Consider the following 26,523-nt stretch of genomic DNA (forward strand, 5'->3'; position numbering starts at 1 on the left):
AAAGTCTTTATCCTCCTGCCTCAGCTTCCTGATAGAGCTGGGATTCCAGATATGCACCCTCCATTTCCAACTTCAATTACATTAGTTCTAAAATCAAATTAGAGCTAGCGACATAGCTCAGCACTTGCCTAGCATGTCCAAGTCACTCATTTGACCTCCAGCATCATAATAATCAGATAAACTTTTAACATTTAACTGTGTTTGAGTGGAGGTCACAAGATTCAGAGCCAGTACTGCAGGATGAGGTAAATGGCCTGGAATAGTAGTTTTCCCCCTTGGTGACTGAATTCAGTCAGCGGCTGTATTGTCGCAAGGTGAGGTGAATTGCTTATAACAGCAGTCCTCCACCTTCGCGGTACTGCAGAATCAGAGATCTTTGTGTGTGTGTGTGTGTGTGTGTGTGTGTGTGTGTGTGACAAAACATGTTATACTGGCCCTAACTTAGGCCCTCAGTGAGGGAAGGGGACTCGGAATTAGCAGTTTTGTAAGTCCCCATGTAATCCTAATGGATGCATAGGGCTGAGAATCAGTGAATCTGAAAGAAAAAACACATTGTTCCAGGGACTGATTCTAGCAATATTTCCACCTGTCAAACTACGCACTGTTTTCTCTTTACTTCCACACATAGGCATCTTTCAGGCTTCCAGGGTGAGCCTTAGTGAAAGTACAGACCCAATGTACACCCCTTGTGCTGGCTGTCTCTTAGCATCTCTGGTCTCTGGGTGTGTAAGTATATGTATGTGTAACAAGCGGGTGGGGTCGCTTAATTTTTAACGAATAATTTAATTTATTTCAGAATTATTTACAAGTGGGGGTTAAAACAACATTAAAATAAATGACTACATGTAACAGTAATGAATGTTCTTTCTGAGGACTATCATATAAGAATTATTTTATGTTGAGAACACAGTAATTCATTTTAGAGAAAACTGTGTTAAACAAAGTAAGTGGTGGGCTTAGCAGTTAAGGTACTTGCCTGTGAACTAAGGACCGAGGTTTGATTCTCCAGTACCCACATAAGCCAGAGGCACATGGTGGTGCACACATCTAGAGTTCTTTTGCAGTGGCTAGCGGCCCTGCCATGCCCATTCTCTCTCTCTGCCTCCCTCTCTCCTTCTCTCTCCCCAAATAAGAAGTAAGTAAGTAAATAAATAAATCTAAATGCTAAGTCATACTTAAATAACTGCTACAAACATTTTGTAAGGGGAACATGAACATTGAACCCAATCCTCCTCTGTAGTGCAGAAAAGTGAAAGTTTATTTGCTTTGTCTTAGTTCAAAAACTCTGATCTAGTAGAAAAGACATGAATCTCATACTTGTTGACGCAGTGGGGTTGATGAAACTGAGTCAGAATGTTATCTCTGTGTTGGCAGGGCTTTTGCTTGGTTCCCTTACTCTGTAGTGTCTTGGGATCAGTGCTTGGCACACAGCAAATACTCAGTAAATAAAGGAATGTCTAGACAGGCTATAAAAGCATGAGGGTAGAATATAGAAAATGAAAATTCAGCATTCAAAGGAAATGTAAATTTCCATCATCTACATTTAGGCAATTAAAACGCAGAATTGAGGAAATTAAAATATAGAATGGACAAGAACCAATTTAGAAAGGCTTTCTAAGGACTCTTTCTTTCATTCTGCTAAACACATATTGTTTTAAGCTATTTTGTCAGAAGTTGTTGGTCAAGGTATCATGGACTTTGTCCTGGTCCCACCATGCTTGAGTGGACATGTGGTATGTTCTAGGTTTGGAGCTTTCTGCAGAGACATTACAGATGTTGGTTCATTAGGAGAAGCAACTTGCAAAAGGTTGTTAAAGAGGAGAAGCTTAGCTGGTTAGCCAGAAACACAGAAAAGCCAGTGGAGCTGTGTTGACTGTCTGGGAGAAGAGGGACAGCGCGTTGTTGCTGCAAGCTTAAAGCCATGGGTTTATATTAGCTATTGGGAAGAATTCTCTTCAAATAGGCTACCCCAGAAAATACAGTACTGTGAAGAATGGGTCCCTGCATCCATGTGGAAATTTAGACTAGAATCCCATTCAGATATTTTCTAACTCTTAAGATTCTGTGATTTATTTTGGGGTAAATTTCATTCCCCTTTTGACTAGTTGGACAAACTCTAATGGGCTCACTTGAACTTGGGGAAATTTTGGCACTTTCTCTGCTTGTTGAGTCTTAAGTTTCCTTGGTGAAGTTGTTTCTCATAGTCAGGTATGGGTGATTGCTCACTTTTAGGAAAGCCTCTTAGGACTAAGATTTGTCTAAGTTCTGTTGATCAGGCAATTTTGGAATAAAATAACGAAGCCTTATGCTGGTGTGTGTAGGCAACGAGAGGTGGGATGGACGAGTAAGTCTGCCCAGAGAAGTGCGCGTAGCTCTGTAAAACGCCACGAGTCAATGGCAAATGAAACCCACATCTGAGGCCAGAAAATGCTTAGATGTTTGGAGTCATCCTACCTGGCTTCAAACCTTTGCTTGGTGCCTTCTTTTCTTGGACATGTTACACAATCTGTTCTCTTTGGTGTAAACTCAGGTTCCTAGGCATAGCACGAGAACAACTCTCCTTTGTAGAGGTGTAGGGAAGATTAGACACAATGCAGAAAAGCCTGTGGTAAGCACCAGTGTTTATTGCTTGCTTTTATTATAAGATGGGTTTATAGCTTGCTGACTGGTTCTGTCATTCTGAGGAAGTTCCTTCAGTTTGGATCTCTGTTCTGACGATTAAGATCGTGTTAAAAGTGAGTAGCAGAGTCCCTCAGTGATGCTAAACATAATTACTGTGTTGCCATTGCTAATTGAAAATTGATACGGAATACCCAGAGAGTGCTAAAAAATTATGTAGAAGAAAAAGAGCCAAGTACAAGTCACCTGCTTCACTGCCCTGACTTCTCACGAGTGTCTGGAGGTTCTAGTTCTGCCTGGAATTGGCTTCCAATGGCTGCTGTGACAAATGGTCGTACATTTAGTGGCTTAAAACGATGTAGGTTTAGTATCATCTTGCAGTTAAGGAAGTCCCAAGTCCTAACCCAAAGTCGAGGTGTCAGGGAGCCTGTTATCCTTCTCTCCTAGGTGAGACTTCCTTGCCTCACCTTGCTAGCCTCTGGGGGCCTCTGCATTCCAAGGCTTGTGGTCTACAAAGACAGCATTTTCTCATCTCATCATTACAGCCTTCTCTTCTTTCCTGACCTCTATATCTGTGACATAGTCCTTTCTTTAATTTTGCTGTTGCTTTTTTTTTTTTTCTTTTGTTCTTTTTGAGGTAGGGTCTCGCACTAGCCCAGGCTGACCTGGAATTCACTATGTAGTCTCAGGGTGGCCTTGGGCTCACTGCAATCCTCCTACCTCTGCCTTCCAAGCACTGGGATTAAAGGCGTGCGCCACCACTTCCTTGTCTCTCCCTTCTTGTCTCTCTTCCCTCCTCCCATCTCTTTCTTCTTCCCTTCCCGTCCCTTCCCTTCCCTTCCCTTCCCTTCCCTTCCCTTCCCTTCCCTTCCCTTCCCTTCCCTTCCCTTCCCTTCCCTTCCCTTCCCTTCCCTTCCCTTCCCTTCCCTCCCCTCCCCTCCCCTCCCCTCCCCTCCCCTCCCCTCCCCTCCCCTCCCCTCCCCTCCCCTCCCCTTCCTTGCCCCTGTCCCCCATCCCCTGTCTCCTCCCCTCCATTTCTCTTTCCTTTTTGATATTTGAGGAAGGGTCTTATGGGCTGTCTGTGCACTTTGTGTAGCTAAGGATGATCTTGATGTCCTGATCACCTACTCCCACCTCCCAAGAGTGCTGAGATCACAGGCATGTGCCAAGCCTGGCATCTTCTCCTTAACAAGGACCCTTGGTACATTATGAAGTCCCTAGAGTCTAAGAAAATTTCCCCATCTCAAGATTTGTGTTTAATTGTGTATGTAAAACCCCTTTGGTCATAGAAGTCATATTTTGGGCATTGCAGCTCAAGATGTAGATATTTTGTCTGCCACACACCTGCCTGTCTTAGAGAGGTTATGCGAAGTGCACTCTTCATCTTCCCTTGAGAATCCTGATTACAACAAGATTATTGTGAAAATTTTGCTCCGCATTCATGCACTGTCATACCATTTTCATTTAGCTCTTTTCTTTTCCTTGAGCCAGGGTCTCACTGTAGCCCAGGTGGACCCCAAACTCATGTTAATACTCCCTCCTCACCTTTCCAAGTACTGGGATTATAGGCATGAATACCACTCCTGGCTTCTAGTGCCAGTTTCTGAATAACTCAAATGCTATGCCTCAACCTGAAGGAATTAAGGAAGAAATCACCGGAGTTTTCTGAATGGTTGACTTGAAATTCACATCTAAGAAAACATCTGAGTGGCACTCACAGCATTTCATTGCACAGTACAATGCCATCTGTGAATATTGGTGCCCACATGGCATGCTTCTTTGATAGCGTACATCTGGAGTCCTGCAGTGCTTTATAGATACTTTCTTACTGAGACAGTAGCATGGATTCCATTACATTAGAGATGGATATGGGTACCAGGTTTCTTGGCCCCACAGACTACAGGAAAGATGTTTCTTTTGGACTTGGAGACACTTGTCAGCACTTCCTTTTTGCAGCTAAAGTAGATGTAGATATTCCTAAAATCAATCCCCACTTTATATAATGTTTACATTTTGTAATAGTTACTTTTTTCCGCACTATGACCAAATACCTCAGCAAGTTAGGGGAGGAATGCTGCATCTTGTCTTATGGGGTAAGGGATTTTAGTCCAATTTGACAGTGAAGGCATAGTGCCTAGTGGCTGGAGTGGCCTCTCTGGGGAAGTGGGAGCTTCATCAGCTGTTGGAAAATTAGGAACAAAGCATTCCAGCAGGAAGAAGGGCCAGGCTTCAACCCTCAAAGGCTGGGCCAGAGGTCCCCAAGCCTCCAAAGATAGAAGCATCAGACAGGAGCTCAGTGTTTAAGAATATGAATGGAAGAACCTCTAGAGGTATCACCATACCCTACCTAAAACTATACTACAGAGCCAAACCTCTGGCCAATTTGATCAAAGGGGGGAAAAAAGAGAAGCCTCACATGAACATTAGAAATGAAAAGGGAGCAGTAACAACAGACATCAATGAAATTGGAAGAATCATCAGAAAATATTTTCAAAACCTCTACTCCACAAAATTGGATAACCTGGAAACAAACCTGTTACATCTATTGAGATTGAAAGTGTAATAAAAAAAAAACCTCCCTGAAAGGAAAAGTCCATAACCTGATGGATTCTCAGCTGAATTCTACCAAACCTTCTTCAAAGCTCAAGATTTTTCACATAATTGGAGAACAGGGAATGCTCCCAGCTCCTTCTAAGGCCTCAGGTATCTAAAAATATCCTCAGCAAAAGAACTTGAAAGGGTGGAAGACTTTGCAACCTTAATAGGAATAATAGGGGTTTTGGACAATAACTGAGATCTCAAGGGAGGTTTAGTTTTATATTCATCCTTAGAAACTTAATTTCCAACGTATTTTAAAGTAGTTAAGAGAATATACTGTGGAATTAGGTTGCCCAGGGCCAGCCTTAGCTTCCCTGTGTGACTGTATGGCTCCATGTACACTCTTAAGCTCTGTGATCTGCTGCCTTCCCTTGGGGAAAATGGGGCTGATGACATCTGCTTTCTCCTGCCCTGAGGCTACCATGAATCTGAATCTGAATTGGTTTGTCCTCCACAAATTTTAGTAGCTCACCAGATCTTTGCATTTCCCTACCTCCTGACTTAATCTTTTAAAACTAACTCAACAGTTTTGTGAGAAATATCACTTTTTTGTGCAGTTATGTGAAGTGTTATAAACTGAGGAGCTCAGAGAGCAGTTGAAGACATGTAGAGGCAGACTTTGGTGATCACATAGTTTTTGGTGATAAACTCTTAATTTCATATGTTTGCATGTGATGCTACATTTTGTTAGTGGTCTGTTAAGGAAGATGCACGTGAAGGTGAGCATTCCTAAGGTAAAATCATGACCACTGTTGCTGTGGGTTCCTTAAGGGCACAGGCCATCTGTTCTTTGTATTTGGTGTGATTGGCTCAGGCCATTCTAGCAGTGGATAAAACTAATATTCCTGAGGTGAAAGTAAAACAGTGAATGGGGCAAATAAAGAATGCATGATGTTAGGTGATGATAAATGTTAGGAAGGAAAATCAGTCGCTATGAGGTATGCCATTCCACTTGGGGGCCAGGGAAAATTCTCCCTAAAAAGGTGATGTTTGAGTAAAGACCCAAGGCAGTGAGGAAGGAGGTCAGAGATTTCTGGAGTATTCCAGGTAGAGGGAAGCAGGTGCAAAGGCCATGAGGTTGAGAGTATTTTTGGTGACTGAATAACTAAATCAGATCTTCTCTTTGGTTCTCTGTTGAGATTTACCGAGTCTGGGCCTCAGAAGATGGGTTGTTATAGTTATTTTGACGTACTCATATATGGAGATGTGCTAGGGAAGCCTCAGATATAAGACCTCAGTAAAGGGCAACCAGTACCCTAAGAATTTACTATTTCACTCTGTTTGACTCAGAAGTAAATAAGTTTAACAGACTTTTCAGACTTTCCAGTTTGCGTCATGGGAAAGACAGTGGCCTTAGTGACTCTGTTCTTTTCAGTCTCACCAAAGGTGTTGTGAACATTTGTACATGTCATTTATTTTAATGAAAAATTCCTAGAAATAAAAGTTTTAATTCATTTAGAAGGTTTTTTAAGAAGCTATTAAATATTTTTTCAATGTAAAATTCTGATGTTTGGCATTGTTAGTCTTTTAGATTGCCATTCTGGCTTGTGATGATTTTAACTTGCATATAAACATCTTTTCATGTTTTGAATGGCACCTGTTTGCTTTCCCTTGTGCACTCTATTCAGATGTTTGCCCATCTTGTGGTGCCTGGTTTGTAGGTCAGAGATAAATAACTTTTCAAAAAGAAGTGCACAATTTGAGGGCATATGTCAGTTGGAGAGGAAGGAGGGAAAGTCCAGCGGATGGGCAGCCAGACACAGCTGGCAGGGCTGTCAAGCCCTGGTAACCTCAGTCCTTCATAACTGGCTGACAGTCTCTCCGTTGTGCTTGGTACTGTCCTTGTTTCCAGTGTTCAGGACAGGCATCGTCCTGGGCAGACCCTCAACACGGAGGAGGTTGCTGTTACAGAACTATGTGGATGGAAGATGCAAACCATCTGCAGTGAGACGGAGACAGCTAGTGCAGTATTAGTGCCCAATGACTTCTAGAACCACTCGGCTTTTCACTGGGAGCAAAGGCTGCCCATAGGTGCTCTGCAGCTAGCTTACGTGGGGTAGGAAGTAGGGGCATAAGAAAGGTTGCCTTCTGCTTTTAGGAGAGGACAAAATGGAAAACTCCACTGATTCTTTTCCAAAATTACAAGCGCTATGGACACATTTATTTTTCTTAGGTCATACTTTTCTAATCAAATGCAGTTATCCCTGGACGACTGACATTCATTAACACTTAACTGCTGGAGAGATGGCTTAGTGGTTAAGCGCTTGCCTGTGAAGCCTAAGGACTACGGTTCAAGGCTCGATTCCCCAGGACCCACGTTAGCCAGATGCACAAGGGGGCGCACGCGTCTGGAGTTCGTTTGCATTGGCTGGAGGTCCTGGCACGCCCATTCTCCCTCTCTCTTTCTATCTGCCTCTTTCTCTCTCTGTCTGTTGCTCTCAAATAAATAAATAAAAATAAAAACAAAAAAAGTTTTAACTGTAAAATAGTTTGCAAAAGCTTTTCCTCAGACTATCCTTTGGTTTCATAGAGTGTAGAGATAAGAAGAGTCTTGATATCACAATGAGAGGTACTACTAAGGACAAACAAAATAATAAAAGCCTGACAAAATTAGAAACATAAGATGAAATTGATATAGTTGGTGTTTTATGTAGAGCTGTGTTGCTAGACAAGAAAATGCTGTGTGGCTATAAAAAATGTGAGTTTAAAAGGGCCAAGACCATTATTCTCTTTATATATAGATCAGGAAAAGGTTGGGCTTTATCTATATGTCATTGATTTCATACTTCATATATTCCTGTTGTTCCTGATCTGTTTATGTAATGCCTCTGTCAGTCTTAGGTTGTTCACTGGTTCAGCCCTTGTTGCTCTTGTACAACATCAACAGTCATCACCTTACATTACCCTAGAGAAGCTAGGAGGAGGTCTGCTTATAGATAATATTACTGTGCTGCTTTCATGCCCTGTCTTTCTTTTTAATAACTCCCAACATGGGTTACAGCATTTCTCTTCTCAGTACTGGTTAAATGCCCTCAGCATGTTCCATGCTGTTGTAGGTATATAAAAGACATATTTTTTTCCAATTTGGGACATGAATATTAATAGATGTGACATAAAGACTCTTTAATTATATATGTATATATTTTCCTGGAAGGTGATCAATTATTTTAGAAGATGAGGGAAAATAATCGGCTTAACATGCTATTACATTGCTGCTGTTTTGTAAACAGATTAACAGTTTAGTGATGTCTGAACCACAAATTTGCAAACCATAATCTCGGCAGAGTTTGCATTTTCAGTTCAGATAAAATGAAGTTATTTTTGCTAATATCAGCTTTCAGTTGATGATTCTGTGATATGCCTACTAGAGACTGTGACCCACATGTACCTCTACTATATGTGATTTCAGTCATTTCAAGATTCTGACTTGTAGATCATTCAGTAATCTTCACTGAGAGCTGGGAGCATACAGACATGCTACAGCCTTAGTCGAGCACACAGGCAGGTGAGGACGCCCACCTTAGCCTGACAGTGCTATCAACCTGGGTTTAACTGAATGTGTATCTTCTTAAGATTTGGAGATGATATAATTGAGCTGACCTCATGTGGGAGTGGACTTGTAATTCATTACTTTCAGATACTATAAGGACATTAAATTTAACTAATGCTTAATAGCAAAAGGAAGTCATAAAGGGATGTTAGACAGGGATATGACATCACCGTGTATTCAGGTTGCATTTTGTATCATTCTAGCTAATGTAGTAAAAAGAGAAGCATGGTACACATGGTTATGAGATGATCTCAGCCGTTCTCGCTTAACAGGGTGCCAGAGTGAACGCAGTGGGCCATCTAGTAACATGTGCCCATGGACCCAGTGATGTGTGACAGAAAATCTTTGAGTTAAGTGAGATTTTTGAAAGGTATAACTGCGGCTTAAAAAAAAACAAAAAGCTTTAGTATATCCAGTTTGGAATTGTCAAGGGAACCTACTACAGAGAATTAAACCTACTGGTTGGGTTAATTTGGAAGGTGTTTAGGCTAATATATAGCCTGTGAAAACAACAAGGAGGGCCAAGCTTTTGGTAATGTTATTTATTCTTCCCAGTTGTAACTCCCATGGTCTCAATCAGAAAACTGAGCTCTGCTGCTCTTCACACTGAAGCTCTTCAGCAGGTATTCGATGTTTTGGTACTGCAGCATGATGTTGCCACCCACAAATGTGCCAGGCTGCATTCATAGCTATTCTGAAATGCATGCCAAACATAGCCACAGGCTGATCTTGTCTGGCTACAGTCTCTTCCCAACTTACCAAAACAATAAAAGAAACCCCATCATTCAGGATGTATAAAAGGATATCCAGGCATTTAGGAAGGAGATGCTGAGGCCTCTGCCACACTCATGAGCATGTACTGCCTTTAAGAGCAGGCCTCATGATGCTCAGATTTACTCTGTATCTGAGTGGTACAACCTGTGTTGTGTCCAGACCCTACTGGCATAAGTAATATTTAGCATCTCAGTTATGTGATACAAGAAGAGTCATGGGAAGGGCATCACCCTACATCATTTGAAGCCGTACACAGGGTCTACCACAGAACTTAACTGTTCTCATTGCAATGCTAGTGGACATTCATCAAGGTGCCATGTTTTTTCGTTAGTCAGTCCCAGCTGTGTGAATTTGGGTATTTCCAAGCTAACACTTGAAGAGAGACTACTAAATCAAGAGGATCCTTCTGTTAAGGTTCTAGGCCACATTGAATGAAAAAGAAATGTCTTGGACCACACATTAAATGTACAAATACTTGTTAAAGGTAATCAAAAAGAAAGGGCCAGTATAATTTTTGTGATATTTGGCAGAACAGATAATAAGCAAAAAAGCCTTGACATAATAATTCTAATTATGCAATTCCCCTTTTGGAGACTCTTTTAAAATTGCCAATAGATCCCAAGTTTGTGAGCACTATTGAATAAAAGTAATAAAACTTAAGTAGTAAAACTTCATAAGCTTTTAAAAATAACATGTAAGAAGACAACATAAGCCAATTATATAAATAAATGCTTTGATGGACATAATTGCAATTATGCATCTATTTTGAAAGTTAGTAGGTAGCATGCTTATGTCAACCAAAAATGGAGGTGCTTATATACCAAAATACTAATTTTTAGGAAATCTCAACTTTTCTAGTTCTTGAATCACATAGAAAAGCAAGGCTATGTGTTTTTCACAATTCATAGGACTGTGTTTAGCCAACGTGTTGAAGTGCATGTTTGCCTTATTTTGAGCATGCCATAATTTCACTTTCATTTGGAAGCTGTTATGATTTGAAACATTGTATTGGTCAATTAGTTTTCATCTTAAAGACATGATTAACTTACTTAAATGAATGGTTAAAATTGCAAATAATTCTAAATCTATAATTTAAGATTTCATCATCAAGTTCTGGCATAAATTTTGTTTCTGATACCATAACAACTTGATTACAAACCATAAAATCTTTTCAACATTTGATCTAGGTTTTAACCATCTTATTTCCTGAAAATAAACAATTACACCCTATCATTAGCACCTTTAAGGAATTCCTGGAATTGGTGGTTATTTAATCTTTTGCCCTTAGGAAATTCAGTTTCTAAAAATCATTTATTTATTTGGGGGGGGGGGGAGGGAAGGAGGGAGGGAGGGAGGGAGGGAGGGAGGGAGGGAGAGAATGGGTGCCCTAGGGACTCCAGCCACTGCAAATGTACTCTAGACACATGCACCACCTTGTGCATCTGGCTTATGTGGGTCCTGGTCAATTGAACCAAGGTCCTTTGGCTTTGCAGGCAAACGCCTTAACTGCTAAGCCATCTCTCCAGCCCTTCATTTTTTTTAAATCAGTCTTGTTAATGATTTGTTTGACATTATCCATTTTTAATGCCTTTGCACAAAAATTTTCTCCATGTATTATGCCTTGATAATTCATTAAATGTGAGCTTTGAGTAGTAATTTCACCCTTTTATTAATTTTATGTCTCTGTTTTTTTATATACCTTCACCAGGATAACATCTGTAACTAGACCATACGGGTTGACAATGGACAGAGAAAAATCATATTGTTTTATTTATTTGAAAGCAAAAAGAGAGCGGGAGAGAGAGGAGAGAGACAGAGAAAGATAGAATGGATGTGCCAGAGCCTTCAGCCACTGCCAATGAGCTGCAGATGCATGTGCTGCCCTGTGCATCTGGCTTTACATGGATATTAGGGAATTGAACCTGGGATGTTAGGTTTTGCAGGTAATCAGCTTAGCCACTGAGCCATCTCTACTGTCCAGTTTTCTCTTTTTATTAAAAGAAATTACGTATTTGAGAGAGCTAGAGACAATAGTGAGAAGCAGACAAGGAGGGAGTGAGTGTGGGCGCGCCAGGACCTGCTGCCGCAGCAAACGTACTCCCGATGTGTGCACCACTGGACATCTGGCTTTACGTGGATGCTGGGGAATCAAACCTGTGCCACTGGGCTTTGCAAGAAAGCACCTTTAACTGACTAGCCATTTGTCCAGCCTCTAGATTTGTCTTCTAATGACACCAAAGAATCCATTTGTTCGGTGACATTATATTCATCCTTAGTACTTTTAATGAAAATGTTAAGTTAAGCTATATTTGTAGCATCAATGCTGTTATCCACTACCAAGACAAAATTTAAAATTAGTGGCTCCACACTTCTTTCTATAGGTTTTTCCAAATTCTTTATTTTTTCCAGCTATATTCTACTGAGGCACATAATTTTAGAAATATCTCTTATTCACATATATCTACTATAATCCCCATATATTGGTTAATAAACTTACCATAAGTAACTTGTAATTATTATTATTTTATTGTTGTTAAATATGCTACCATTTAACTAGCCTCTACAATAGAATCTGAGTTGTGACTTCTAAAAATATCTTGTTTAAGTCTGACTTTTTTTCAGCTGTGCTGTTTTGTTCATCTGATACAGCCTTTATTACACACTGAATTTTACAGCATACATTTGAATATGATGCTTTTTCAAATTGTAGTCTTTGGGAGTATAGCTCAGTAATAGAGCATTTGACTGCAAATTGTAGTCTTTGAAAAGTTGCCAAACTCCCTGTAAATTAAGCAGAGTGCCTTACTGTTTCCCTCAACAAAAATGCAGCCCCCCCTTTGTTATTGAGCAATCTTCCTTTATATATAATTTTTCCTTTTGGGGACTTACTTCCTTTTGAGACATTGTGGGAGAGATGCTGGGATTAAAAAAATAACCTATACAGGACTTTTATTGGGGCAATTAATTGCCTGGAAAATACAAAGCCATGGTTGAGCTCTTATGTATCTTAGCTGCTGCTGCAGAACAAAGAGAAAGGCCCATTGTAATGGGTGGAGGGCAGTGTGTGTGAGGAATTGCCCTTAGTAACCCAGTGAAATACTAACCTGTCTTCTAAATAGATGACCACCCAGCATTTGGAATGGTAAGGTTACAGCATTACTGATAATCACGTCATTTCACTTGCCAAGTGACCACCAGCACATGTAATGTCTGATGCTGTCAATTTGATTGTCTGGTTGGAAGATAACATGGTAGAAGCCTCATGACACTGTAAAACTGAAGCCATACAAGTACAAACAATGATGAGAGCATGCGTAACTTTATTTTGAGTGACAGCATGACACACTTTTGTCATCTGCTTGATCATGCTTCAGAACCACATAATTGAGTTAAGAAAACACACGTGCATACACAAGACCCTTCAGTGTTTTCAGCAGGTTAATGATTTTGTGTTGAGCTGTATTTGGCTGTGGGTTGAACATCTCTGTTAAGTGACTTTTCCATGGCCCTGAATCAGTTTAAATTTGGCCAGATTCCATTTCCCTGCCCTTTACATACTACTTTAGACCAAGGTTCCAGTCAGAACCAGGGAGAGCACAGAGACTCTGAATACATCCATACCACAGTTTAAAGTTAACTATTGAGTCAAATTCAGCCATTTCCTATAACCAGAGAGATTTCTTTACAATTTGAAGCTGTGACCTTAATACACATTTTTCATATGAGTGAACTTCAGTTTTATTGAAAAGATTTATTTTATGTAAATATATATAATAAATTTATTTGCAAATAGAAAAAGAAGGAGGGTGGGAGGGAGAGAGAGAGACAGAGACAGAGAGAGAAGGAATATGAATGAATAGAGAGAGAGGGAATATGAATGAATATGGGCATTCCAGGGCCTCTAGCTGCTACAAACAAATTCCAGGTGTGGGTGCTACTTTATGCACCTAGAGTGAGTATGGAGGAATCGAATCCTGGTAGTTAAGCTTTGCAGGCAAGTGCATTACCACTGAGCCCTCTTTTGGTTTTTGTGAGAAAAGGTCTCATGTAGCCCGAGCTGACCTCACTGTGTAACAAAGGATGGCCTTGACCTTCTGACCTTCCTACCTCTGTCTCCTGAGTGCTGAGGTGCCAGGCGTGCCTCCCTGCCTGCTTAGGATCTGTTCTCTGTAAGGTTCCAGCCTCTTTGATTCTTTCCTTCCCAACTACTATACTTAACAAGGCGTATAGATTTGGCCAAGGCTGTATGGGATAGAAACGCAGCTTTGGGGAATTTGTGTCATTGGCCCAGGTTAATGTTGTTTTTTTTTTTAATGATCAAAAGTTCATTTATAATTCCTTTCTCATTTTCATGTCCTGACTCAATTTCTATACTGTTTAGAAATCATGTCTTCATGGGAACTTTGGGCTGTGATTGAATGCCCTGGTATGCCCATATTCATTGTTATTCTCTCTCTCTCTATTTGAAAATAAATTTATTATATATATACAGCTACCCTTGAATTTTACACCAGCATCTTCCCACTGTCCAGGAGATACTCCTGCCCCCTTGGGTTGGTTGGGTGTCCTCTTCCTCATCACGTGCTGCTTTCTCAGAGGCCAGAACCACCACGGAGGTCTAGGGTTCAGCTGGGATGGAGTTCAGAGGGGCTCAACTGGGCCTTCCTGCAACCATCCTTCTGTATACATCAAAATGTGAGACTTTAGGTTTGTTTTCAAAGTTTTTATTTATTTATTTGAGAGAGAGAGAGAATGAGGCAGATAGAGAGAGGCAATGGGCACACCAGGGTCTCTAGCCGCTGCAAACGAACTCTAGAAGCATGCACCACCTTGTGCATCTGGCTTATGTGGGTGCTGGGGAATTGAACCTGGGTACTTTGGCTTAACAGGACAAGTGCCTTAATGGCTAAGAAATCTTTCCAGCCCCATTTTTGAGGTTTAATGCTGTTGAAACATTTACTCACAGCCTAAAGTTCCAATGGAGAGATGATTTCTAAATGGCATAGAAATTGAGTCAGGACATGAGAGTGAGAAAGGAATTTATAAATGAACTTTTGATCAGAAAAAAACATTAACCTGGACCATTGATTTTTATATATAATTTTTAATAAGACCTAGATATTTTAAATGGTACCAACTGGATTACATCCTGACAATGGTCATTCTTTTGGGGCAGAGCTTGGAGTGATCTGCAAATCAGTCTTTTAGTGTGTTTTCCCAGAGTAAGAAAGTATCACTGTCAGAATGGAATACGAATGCTGCGGTAGTCTAAGAAATTCAGTAGCATAGAGCCCAGTCTCACAGGACAGGAAATGCAGGCCTAGTGAGCATGTTTGACTGAGCTGAGTGAGTTGAGTATCAGTTGAAAGTAGATGCTCTCCTGTGTAGGGTGGGTTTCCATTTTCATTCTACAGTCCACATGTTAAAGCTAAGAGAATGTGGTACTTTTGGACTTTGTTCATTTGTTATTCCAAAGTGAACTTGGGCATATTTGCAGATGTAACTTTGTAACTAACAAATTGGGGACAAAATGAAAAGCCTAAAATGTTAAAAGGATAAGATAAAGTAAACCAAGTCATATGTAGCTAGCTCTGGAAGTTCCCATTCCACATTGAGTCTTTCACTAAGCAAATGAGAACTATGCATCTGCTCCTAAAGTGGACCTACTTAGTGCTGTTATCTTTGTGAACAGTCATCTACTTAAGACATGTTTCAAATTAAGTGTACAAATAATCTATAGGCATCCTTTATTGTCCACTTCTCAAAGTAAGCCAAATACAGTCCTGTTTTATAACCAGAGAGCTATTTGAGCTTTTCCTCTTTCCCACACTGGGATATAGATTGATACAGAATGACTTAAAATGCTGCATATAAATTAAACATTAGGCAGGGGATATGTAGAGGCTAAGCGCCCCATTAGAATCTTTAGTTCTGCAGTCACTGCCTGAAGGACACTCCAGTTCATATCACATGTCCTTCTTTTGAAAAGTGATCTCCAAGGTTCAGGTGACAATTAAGCACAGCAGGCAGCTGCATAATTTATAGACCTTTTGTTTTGTGTTCTTATTTTAATGAAAAACTGGAAAATACTGCTTTGAGACATTGACTGTTTTCCCTCTCACCTTGTCTTTGCAGATTGGTGCTCTGAAGGACTACTATCACTTCTACCATAGCAGGACCATTAAAAGGTCAGTTCTTTCCAGTAGAGGAACCCACAGTTTCATCTCAATGGAACCAAAGGTAAGATGACCCAGTTGGTTGGGGACCCAAAAGCAGAGCTTCTGCATTTTTCATTGGTGATAGCGCTAAGAGCCAGTGGCCAGCATGGAGCTCCTGTTTCTTGACCTGTCATACTATCCTTGGGTTCAGTATCTGTTCCTCATCTTCAGACAACATGACTGATTTTTACTGATGTGCCAGGGCTAGTTGTAGACAAGAGGTTTTCTCAGAAGTGCAAGGGGTCTGTAGCTTGAAGACAGGTCTGTTGAACATGCCTGAAGGAGGATCAAGCTGTCCAGCTTGCATGCAGTTCTGAAGTACTGTGAGCGCCACAAGAAGAATTTTTTTTTCTGAAACCCTTAAGTCAGGCCTCAGGTTACATTAATACTTGCTCTTTCCCTGGCTGTGATAGTTGAGGACTAGACCATGTCTAGATGGAAGGGATGCCTAAACCCAGAGGGGCAAAAGTCAGCTTTGCTTTTAAGGTCTCATCCATATATTTCTTACACCAAAGCCTTTTGGGTTGTGTAGAAGGTATACTTATGGGAACCCCTCAGTGGAAGAGTGACAAGTATAGATCACCCATTGTAGTAAGGGTGGGCAGCTTTGACAGGGTATTACGGACAAACTAATAGAAGACAGAGAAGCATCTGATGTCAATTCAAGTATATGTCCTTATTAAGTTTGAGGAAGGAGCTAACTTCTACTAAGAGCTAGTTGGTTCCCAGGTATGCCAAGTAAGAGGGGTCAGAGGCAGCCATGCCAGCCTGCCTCAGGTCTTCTATTAGCTCACGGTGTATTCTTTACTGATTTGGGTATTTTTGCCTTTTATCTCTATTATAATTTTGGTTTTCCATAGAAACTCCTTTCCAGGGCTGGAGAGAGGCCTTAGTGGTTAAGTCACTTGCTTGTGAAGCCTAAGGATTCATGTTTGACTCTCCAGGTCCCATACAAGCCAGATGCGCAGTGACCTAAGCATACAAGGTCACACATGCCCATAAGGGGGCACATGTATCTGAAGTTCGATTACAGTGGCTGGAGGCCCTGACATGCCCATTCTCCCTTTCTCTCTCTCTTGCAGTTTCACATCAACAAAAAACAAAAAAGGGCTTTGGGGCTTGCCTAAAAAAAAAAAAAAAAAAAAAAAAAAAAAAAAAAGTAAAAGAGAAACTCCTTTCCACATAAATTGGTCAACAAGTCCCTAACAGCAAATCTGCAAATAGAGCAGCCTGAGCTAGAGATGTTGAAAAATGGTATCTTTGTTAAAGAGAAAAATTCCTATTTGGTTTCCTATGCAAGTCAGTATGTAGCTTAGATTCCTGCCTCAGTTATGTGCCATGGTTTACTTTGTTTAATTTTCTCTGGAATATCATGTCCGAGTTCACAATTGGAAAAGTGTATCTTAGTAATTAAAAATAGAACCTTTTTTAGGCTCCAATTTTCTGGGTGATATAGAGATATCCCCTAATATTTATACCTCAGTGGCCTGTAGATTTTATATATATATATATACTTACATCTCTATTGAGACTAAGTTTTCTGGGAAAGTAATGGGTTGGAACAGTTTAGAATTAGCTACAGTTTCAAAGCAAAACCACATTTCCTCATCTTTTAAGCCTTTGGCAATTAAAATGATTTCACTTTCAGACCTCATGTGCAAAGTCCAAGTGAATTTGAAAAGTCAGTTTAGGAATTAAGAACAGAATGTAACTAGACTTTGTGTTCCTGAAGGATTTCCCAAATATGGAGCTACTTCAGTCCTTACTGTTATCTTGAGCATCTTGGTTTTCATTTCTTCTTATCTCATGCGTGAGACTTTGGATCCTGGGACACCCCGTACCTGGAATGCCCAGCCTTCCCCTTCAGTGCAGGAGTGCAAGACCAGTCAAGTCAGCCCTTTCTTCCTGCTGCTCATGGAAGCAAATACCCGAGAGCAGGGCTGTCTCTCCTCTCCACTGCTTGCTTCCTGCCGCACCCAGCCGCTTACAGTTTGCTTTGTAGTTAGAGAACCACACAGGAACTTCGCCATGCCTTCCTTCACATATTTCTCATAGTCCATCGAATCACTGGCCATTTCTTGAGCCCCTGATGTCTAGTTGGCTCTGTGCGTCTGTGCTAGGCTCTGGAGATTTGGCAACATAGTGCCCTCTGAGGGAGCTCCCTGTTAAGGAGTCTCCCAGAGCCTCTCTCAAGGTCATGCAGGTCAGCGTGATGGTTCACGGTGCTAGAGATCAGAGGAGAAGAGGATCTGGGCTGTACTGCCTTCCTCTTCTGGTTCCCTCCTCAATAAGCTTAGACCTAATTACCTTAATTTTTTTTTCAAAGTAAAAAAATCTCATTTGGAAAGCAGTTGTAAAAATGATATGAAGAATTTTTATATACCTTAGTCAATTTCCCCACAGTTACTTGATCATTTTAATCTATATAGACATACATGTATTGAAATGTTTTCTGAACATCTGGAAGTGAACTACCAGTATCCTTTAATTCTAAATACTATAGGAGCTGGGCATATAGTTTAGGGATTAAATTCTTGCATATCAAACATAAAGGCATGGTCCTGAGCTCCAGCACCACTGCAAAAATATTAATAATAAATCAGTACATCACCACATATTTATTTAAAACAGCCATTCTGTTCCGTAACCATATGCACAATAATAAAAGTCTGAACACCAACATTGATTCAGTATTATTATTTTATATCAAAGCTTCATTCCCCTTTTTCAGTGACTCTTCTCTGGGCCAGAATCACATTTTGTCATCATGCTTCCCTAGCCTTTTTTACTTTGCTATGTTGTTCAGCTTTCTTTTCTTTGTTTCACTAGAAACTTACAGTCATTTGGAAGAGTATATTTCAAGTTGGTCTAGCTGTTCTTGTGGCTGCATTGAAGTTTCATGGGAACTTTTTTGGTCAGGAGCACCACAGAAGTGACACATCTCACTCAGTGTGTCAGACTGGACAGCACAGGAGGCCACTTTTCCACATTTGCATTATCTGTAATTACATGGCTTGAGCAGTGTCTGCCGCTCTGTCTGCCTTAAAACTGCTATTCCATGGGGTGTGATGGTGCCTGCCGCGTACTCTCAGCACGCAGGAAGCCGAGGCAGGAGGTTTGAGTTTGAGCCCAGCCAGGATTACATGGTATGTCTGTAACTAATAAACAAATATGTAGTTTTTTTCCCTTTCTTAATAAATAAGTGCTTAATGACATATGTAAAGACTTTATGTTAATCTGTTTTCTGTTGGATAGCAAAACACTTGATGCTGGGAAATAAAAAAATAAGTTTATTTAGCTCATGGTTTCAAACAGCATGGTACCAGTTCTGGTTAGGTCCTCCTGAATGTGTTACCTCATGGAGACTCATGGTGAGAGTGTATGCGAGGAAGACTGGGACAGGCGTGCTCTTTTTTTTTTTATTATTATTATCATTATTTAGTTTTGTACTCAGTGAGTACAGTCAAGTTGGTACCATTGTTAGGCTCATCCATGACCTACCCCTTCCCCCGGCCCCTCCTTGTTGAGGTATATGGGTCATGCATTGTGGAGTTAGCCCACAGTTACGGGTAGGAGAAATGTCTCTATGTATCATGACCCAACGTGTGGCTCTGACATTCTTTCCGCCCCCTCTTCCACAAAATTTCCCTGAGCCATGTTGGGTTCATTTTTGGTCTGCTTCAGTGATGAGGTGTTGGGGGCCTCTGAGGCTCTGGCTCTCTGATTTGGTAGTAGGTGATTTTTCTCTGTGTTGATCTCCTTCACCCTTGTGTTGTTCTTTTAAAACAACCCTCTCATGGGAACTGACCACGGTCCCATGATAACTAGCTTAATCCCTAGTGAGGGTAGCACCCCTGATGACCTAGTGATTTCCTTCCTACAAGCCCCCCTCAATGTTACATGTCTCATTATGACGTGATACTGCCACATTAATGACCTCTGGGGCAAACTACATCTGGCCCATTGCAGTATACATGTCGCTTTTTTTTCTCCACTCTGAGCTAACCTCACCAAGGGCACACAGCCAGTGCTGGCGAGGCTGTTTCCTTGAGCAGGTCTCCGTTCCCTTCACCCTGGCTATGTGCATGGTGAGAGGTAGGTGGGCGAGGCCCATGGGAAATGACTGAGGAGGACACTGGCAGCATGAACGTAATGTTCTTTTTAGCCACGATCTTCTCAAAAAGGAGAAAATACAATGTTGAGTTGCAGGGCATGCACACACTCACTAGACTTGGCTTTTATTTTTTTCTAGAAAATTACATGGCTAGCTGTGTCTTGACTTAGAGCATTCCAGAGAAGGAAATGCAAAGTAGCAATATTGTCATAACAAGCCTGTAGATGCTAAGAAAGTGCTGTGGTCACTTAGAGCTCCTGAGTCCTGTGAACAAAAATAGCCTTGATTCCCATGTGTTAATGTTATGTTATGATTCTCATTTTAAATGATAGGGATTCACAGAGCTCTAAGACAGCAACACCAGCACAGGGATAGCAGTTTGGCACAAAGTGTTGTACATTTTACAGCAACGGGCCACCATGTTTTCCTTTTTCATTTTTGAATATCCACCCTTTCTCCAAGAAAGCAATTTCAGAATCAGTAGTCTTCAGTCACATCTCAGAGCCCTTGAATACTCTGTTTTTCTGTCCTTGCTACCCACAAACATTTGGTCATCAAGGGGATTGTGATCTGAAGATAGAAGCCCTTTGCATACTCTTCACCTGCCCTGGCAGACATGGGGTAGGAAGGTAGCTAGGAAAGAGAATTTTCTTTCATTTTTCTTTTTACCAAGAAAAACTCAAATCATAAACTTTCTATTAGAGGAGGTCATATTTGAGTTAATCAGAAAAATCAAATAGGAAAAAATCTTCCAACCAACCCAGGAGAACTTTGGAGATGAGAAAATCTTCTGTGGGTAGAAGTGAGTATGCGCAGGTGCCTGAAGTCAGCCTTTGTAAGTTGCAACTGAGACATTAATCTCACCCCACGTCCAAGTGCTTCCTGAACAGACCGCTGCCCCTTCCCAGCTGGTGCTCCAGTGTGTTTCCTCTGTCAAGCTGCTATTCTTCTCCTCATTTTTAAATGTGACAGTGATTTGATGGTTTGACTTTTTTGTGCAGACTCCTTTGTGAACTTCTGTCGAATATTCTGGGGTTTGTGCTCCTCCCCCGAGTGGCGTGGTGCAGGATGAGTTGAGGTCTGCAGCTGCTGTCTTGCCTTTCCACACAGGAGTGTAGCTGTGCTCTCTGGGACAGGTTCTCCAGGCTGCGTGCTGCTTACGGTGTCATGTGTATGTCAGTTCACATTGGCCTCTCATCACATTTGTGTGGAGTACTTACTAAATATCTTAAGAAGGCTTCTGGAAGCTTAGATTTGGTGCTGAGTAGAGAGGATTATGTATATGATCAGGAAGGATTTGAGGGACCCACAGTTTTTTCACTTCATTTCTTCCTGTGTGTATGTGTGTGGGCGTGCATGCCATGGCATGTGTTTGGAGGTTAGAGGGCAACTTCAAGGTGTCTGTGCTCCATTTTCTTTGAGGCAGGGTCTCTTGCCACTGCAAATCAAGTGTCAGGCTGGACACTAATGTCAGTCTAGCTGATCTTTGAACTTCATATTCACCCATTGTTGTAGGTGCATTGGGATCACAGATACACACTCCACATTGCAACAGGGGCATAGAACCTGGTAAACTTTGCAAGGAAGTGCCTTTACCCACTGAGAAATCCCCTCAGCTCTCTTGCCACTGCCACCATTTTATCAGCTAGGAAATGTGAGCACGCTAGCCAATCCCTGCCTTTGACTTCTGTGAGCATCTCTGAGGCCACATGTTCTCCTGTGAAAAGCACTTCAGCTTTGGATTTGAAATCTGGGATGCATTTATGGCAAGATGGCTAGAGTGTGGGAGAGCCGTGTGGAGCTGTGTGGGCGCAGAGTTCACTGTGTCCTCCACCTCCCTCCATTCTGTCTTGCTTTCAGGTTTCCCGGATGTCAGTGAGCAGAAGGTCAGATGGTGCATTGCTGGGATTGCTGATGGGAAAGTTTAGCTCACAGCTCAAGTGCATCAGAGATAGGAATGATTTTTTTTAAAGCTGGCTGAGTGTTTATTAGAGAGTTCTTGGTGATATTTCATTTGAAATGTCATAAACTCACATACCTGCCATGGGAGTGCAGGTAACAAGAAGGAGTGAGAAGAGCAGTCAGGGAATCTCTGTGCACACAGCAGTGTGCCTTACCCTTGCAATGGGGAAGGTGCAGCTGTGTCCTGGCATCCTCAGGTTGGTGAAGGGCCTCGTGCTGCCAGTTCAAAGGAATCTTTAAGTGTCCATTTTAAAAAGATTTCCCAGTGTTCCAAGTTAGCAAACCATTTATAAGTTTTAAAAAGTTTCTGTGGGCCCCAACCAGAAACATTGGAGAGGTATCGCAGCTTGTGACTTCTTGGGCTGGCTGTGGTGGGAGAACTGGAGGAAGGCATAAAGGGTGGTCCCAGTGTTTTCGTAGTTTTACTTGTGTTCCGACTCTATATAGGGGCTTGAGCATGATCAGTCTCTGGGGCTTGGTCTCTAAATTACAGCTTAAGAATTTATTTCCTTGTGGTGCTAGAAATAGAACCCAGGTCCTTGCTCAGGGGAGGCAAGTGCTCCACCACTGACTTTATGTCCTTAGTGCAGTAAGCCTGAGTGTCTGTTAAGGGAATGCATGATAGGCTCAGGGCTGCCAGGGCTACCAGAAGTGACAGCCATGGAGGGCTCATTTGTACTTCTGAACTCCATCTAGTTTTCCATTCAGATCTCTTACTCCTCTGGAGGAGAGAGTCAACAGACTTGGAGGAAACAGGACAAGCCAAAGAAAAACCAAATATAGGAAATGAAGTGACAGTCATAAAATATAGAGCGAGGACTGTTTCCCTCCCTTCTTCCACCCAAGCCTCGCTTTCTCCCTTCTTCCTTCTTCAGGTTTAAGGTAGCTCAGGTTAGCCTCACAATTCCCTATGCAGCCCAGGATGACTCAAACTTCTGATCCGCCTGTCTTCCAGGTGTTGGAATGCCAGGCACGTGCCACTGTGCTTGGTTTATGCAATGCCAGGGAGCACCCTACCAACTGAGCTACAAGGGGCATCATGGAGGGGGTTGACTACAGATTGTACATAGCCTCTTTAGCTGCTTAAAGGAAGGGTGCTAGTTGCAAAGTGTGTCAGTTTCTTAGTAGATACAGTATTTCTAAAGTAATAGATTCTAAAGTCATAGGTGATGTATCTGGAAACAGAAGAATAATAAAATATTCTGAATTGTTAGATTGGGCTTAAGAAGAGAATTTTGATTTTACCTGTTATATTGAATAAACTCTGATAAATTAGAATAAAATAGGTACAAAAACTTAAAGAATAAATTGTGCAACATACAAATACTCCACAATAAAAAACTCTGAATTTTAATTGTGTGGCTCTAAAGAGAGACTATTTTAGTTCATGTATTTATATTAATGCAAAATAAATGAAAACTCTAATTAAAATATTACCATGGAAAAGACCTGATTCATTAATAAATGCTTGTGAATTTTGTTTCTATGCACAGTTTTCCTGAATGTCAGCCAGTTCTTAAAATTACAAAAAGGGACACTATAATGTGGGAAAAGGAACCTTTGAGTTTTTGATTTGTAGTGTAAGTGCTTAGCTTCTATCAACAACATTTTTCTGTTTGAGGACTCAACATTGTTCAGGCCTATACTTAAGAGGAGTATATGGCATAATATAATATAATGAGTTGGGCATATAGGAAAAGATAAAAAATTTCAGGTTAAATTCTTATAACAAAAGCAAGTTAATGTTAAAATAATTATATAAATCTATACATGGGGATTATGAAAGATATCCAAAATAATATGTAAGGCTTAACAAGCAATATACTATAAGCATGTGCAGTGTGTTCCCAAATGACTGTGATAACTGTGCAGGATAGGGCTGGAAGGATGTACAAACAAGTAAAAATAACTTTTTCACCCTGTCTGAATTTTTTTTTTCCTTACAGAACTGCTTATGGTGAAGTTTTTCTTACTGACCCCAATAATGCTTGAATATTTCACAGGTAGTGGATCCATTCTGCCCTCTGCTTTTTACTTGACATCATGGGACACCTTGAAATATTTGACTCAGATTCTTGTGAACACATTCCACAGCATTCTTTCTCCTTTGCATTCTGTACCAACATGAACTTTCTGGGAGATTCCATGAAGGGAAAAAAATGGAGACAATCAAGAATGTCCACTCTGGGATGGAGAGATGACTTAGTGGTTAAGGCATTTGCCTACAAAGCCTAAGGACCCAGGTTCAATTCCCCAGTACCAACGTAAGCCAGGTGCACAAGGTAGCACATTTATCTGGAGTTCATTTGAAGTCTCTTTCTATATGCTACTTTTTATCTCTCAAAGTAAATAAAAATAAAACAAAATAAATTTTAGAAAGAATGTCCACTCAGTTTCTGGCTTGGCCAAGTAGATTAGCCAAGGAAGGCAAAGGTCTGGGGCCATGGTGATGGGCACATTGTTTGTGTTGATGGCACCTCCTCTCCCTCATGTACATCTAGAGAGGACAGGGATCAGTTAGCTCTCCAGAGTATGGAATTTACTTTTATTGTTTAAAATAACCATCTTCATGCTGATGTTTTTACTTCAAATTTATAGTTCTTACCTATCAAACCCAAGATGATATATACAAAAGTTAACACTACTATCCACCAAATGGCCCCCAAGCCTCTTCCTCTTTGGCAGTTGGTAACCATCATTAATCTAGTTGCTCAAGAACAGAGTCATCATTCTTGATTTTCCCCTCCTCCTCCCTCTCTGAATCATGCCGTGATACTGTTTTATAGACCACTATAATTTATCTTGATGATGTGATTGTGTATTTTTCTCTTCTCCACTGCAAATAGCCAGGTTAATTCCACCATCACCCCTGACCTAGTCCATAGCGACTGTCTTCACTTCTATTCTTTCCTGATCTTTCTCCACAGAAGACCGGCTTCCAAAGATGGGAAAGATCAAGCTTTTCAGTGGCCTTCCACTGACCTTCAAATGACATTCCAAGTTTTTCTTCGTGATCACAGGCTCTTGTGATCTGACTTCTAACTATCTTCATGAAATTGTTTGGCACATCATACCCATGTTTTCCTATGTTACTTTATGTCTCACAAATACACAAACCTCTTTCCTTTTGTCTCTTTGCTTGGAATATGTCTCATTTGGTCTTTGCATGAGGGTCTCTTCCTCTATCCCTGCTTCCCTTCCTCCTTCCCTCTTCCCTTTCTCTGTGTTGTTGTTTTGAGGCAAGGCCTCATATAGTGTAGGGATGACCTTGAACTCCTCATTCTGCTGACCACAACTCCAGAGTGCTGGGCTTACTGGAAAATAACCACACTTTATATGTATAAAAGCGTATGTTATTTCCTTCAGAAGACTTTCCACATAACCATTGCTAAGTAGATCCTTAATCTCTCCTTCCCACCAGCTATCTGGCTTCCACATGTTCATGTCTTTTGGTTGTCAGTTTTCTCTTTCTGGAATATGAACTCATGGTGAGTAAGGATCCAGTGGATCTTGTTAACTGTGATATTCCCCTGACCCAAAACTCTGCATAGCACATGGGAAGACATATAGGAGAACAAGCCAATGCTTGAATACATAAGTGATATTTTAATTAGTTTTTAAAGGAAGATCAGTGATGAAGGCAATAAACAAACTTAGAGCAGTAATGTTCACTTAATTCCCCCAGAACCTAGATTATGTTTTAATAGCACACACAGTGCTTGCTCATTTCAAGTATGCATGTAAGATCAGTCAGTGGAAAGACATTGCAATGTAAAGTGAAGATAATGTGGCCTAAGTTAGGGTATTTGGATTCTGTGTGCACTTTACCACCAGCCCAGAGTTGCCATTAGCACATCATTCCTCACTGGGCTCATTTCACTTGTCTAATCACAGAGCAAGTGAGCATTTCCTAATGTCCATTCTGAACCATTAATTACCAGCTTGAGTCAATGTCACTTTTGATTTTACTTGCAGTCCGCAATCCTGTCAGATATAATGTTTCAAAAAATTATTTATTTATTTTCAAACAGAGAGAAAGAGAGAGAATGAGCACACTAGGTACTCTAGCCGCTGCAAAAGAGTGGCATGCACTGCTTTGAACATCTGACTTTACATGGGTACTGGGGAATTGAACCTGGGTTGTTTTGCTTTGCAGGCACACATACCTTAACGACTCCAGCCCAGATGCCATTTTTTTTTTCTGATTCCCACTTCTACTTCATTTATGAACATCCTCCACTTTTCTCCTCAATATTTAGAATATTTGTTATTACATTTACTTCTGTTTACAGACATGTTTGCCTAAAAGAGCTGATTTTGCAATGAGACCTGAGATTAGCCCACTTAGTGTGGAGCTGGATGCAGACTTGAGATGTGGGCTTCACTCAGCTACGCGCTTACGAAGTGAGGAACAAGTCCTGTTGCTTGCTGTCACAAGCACAATATCCACTGATTCAAGACTATGCTAATGAGAATAATAAAAAATGCCACCAGGACGGATGGTTCTGAAGTTCTAGAGGATGTAACAATGAATAGGGATTCTTCTAAGTAAATATTTAGTGTGGTATTTGGAAAAATAGAATGCTTTCTAAAAGGCATAGACAATGGAACACATTTTAAGAACTCATTTCCATTTAGCCACAAAAATTAGAAGTTAGAAATCTATTAGGACCAGTAGAATGATCTTT

The 26,523-nt window shown here is 40.9% G+C and overlaps 1 protein-coding gene across 3 annotated transcripts in view; it reads left to right on the forward strand.

Moving 5' to 3' along the window:
* Pcsk5 (proprotein convertase subtilisin/kexin type 5) overlaps window positions 1–26,523 on the forward strand; it is a 496,681-nt gene that overhangs the window by 30,546 nt on the left and 439,612 nt on the right. For all 3 annotated transcript variants that reach the window (XM_045145561.1, XM_045145571.1, XM_045145581.1), the window contains exon 2: window positions 15,677–15,781. In XM_045145561.1, coding sequence (XP_045001496.1) covers window positions 15,677–15,781 — 105 coding nt within the window. The remainder of the gene's footprint in view (window positions 1–15,676; window positions 15,782–26,523) is intronic.

Source organism: Jaculus jaculus, chromosome 1, assembly GCF_020740685.1.
Source record: "Jaculus jaculus isolate mJacJac1 chromosome 1, mJacJac1.mat.Y.cur, whole genome shotgun sequence".
Taxonomy (NCBI): domain Eukaryota; kingdom Metazoa; phylum Chordata; class Mammalia; order Rodentia; family Dipodidae; genus Jaculus; species Jaculus jaculus.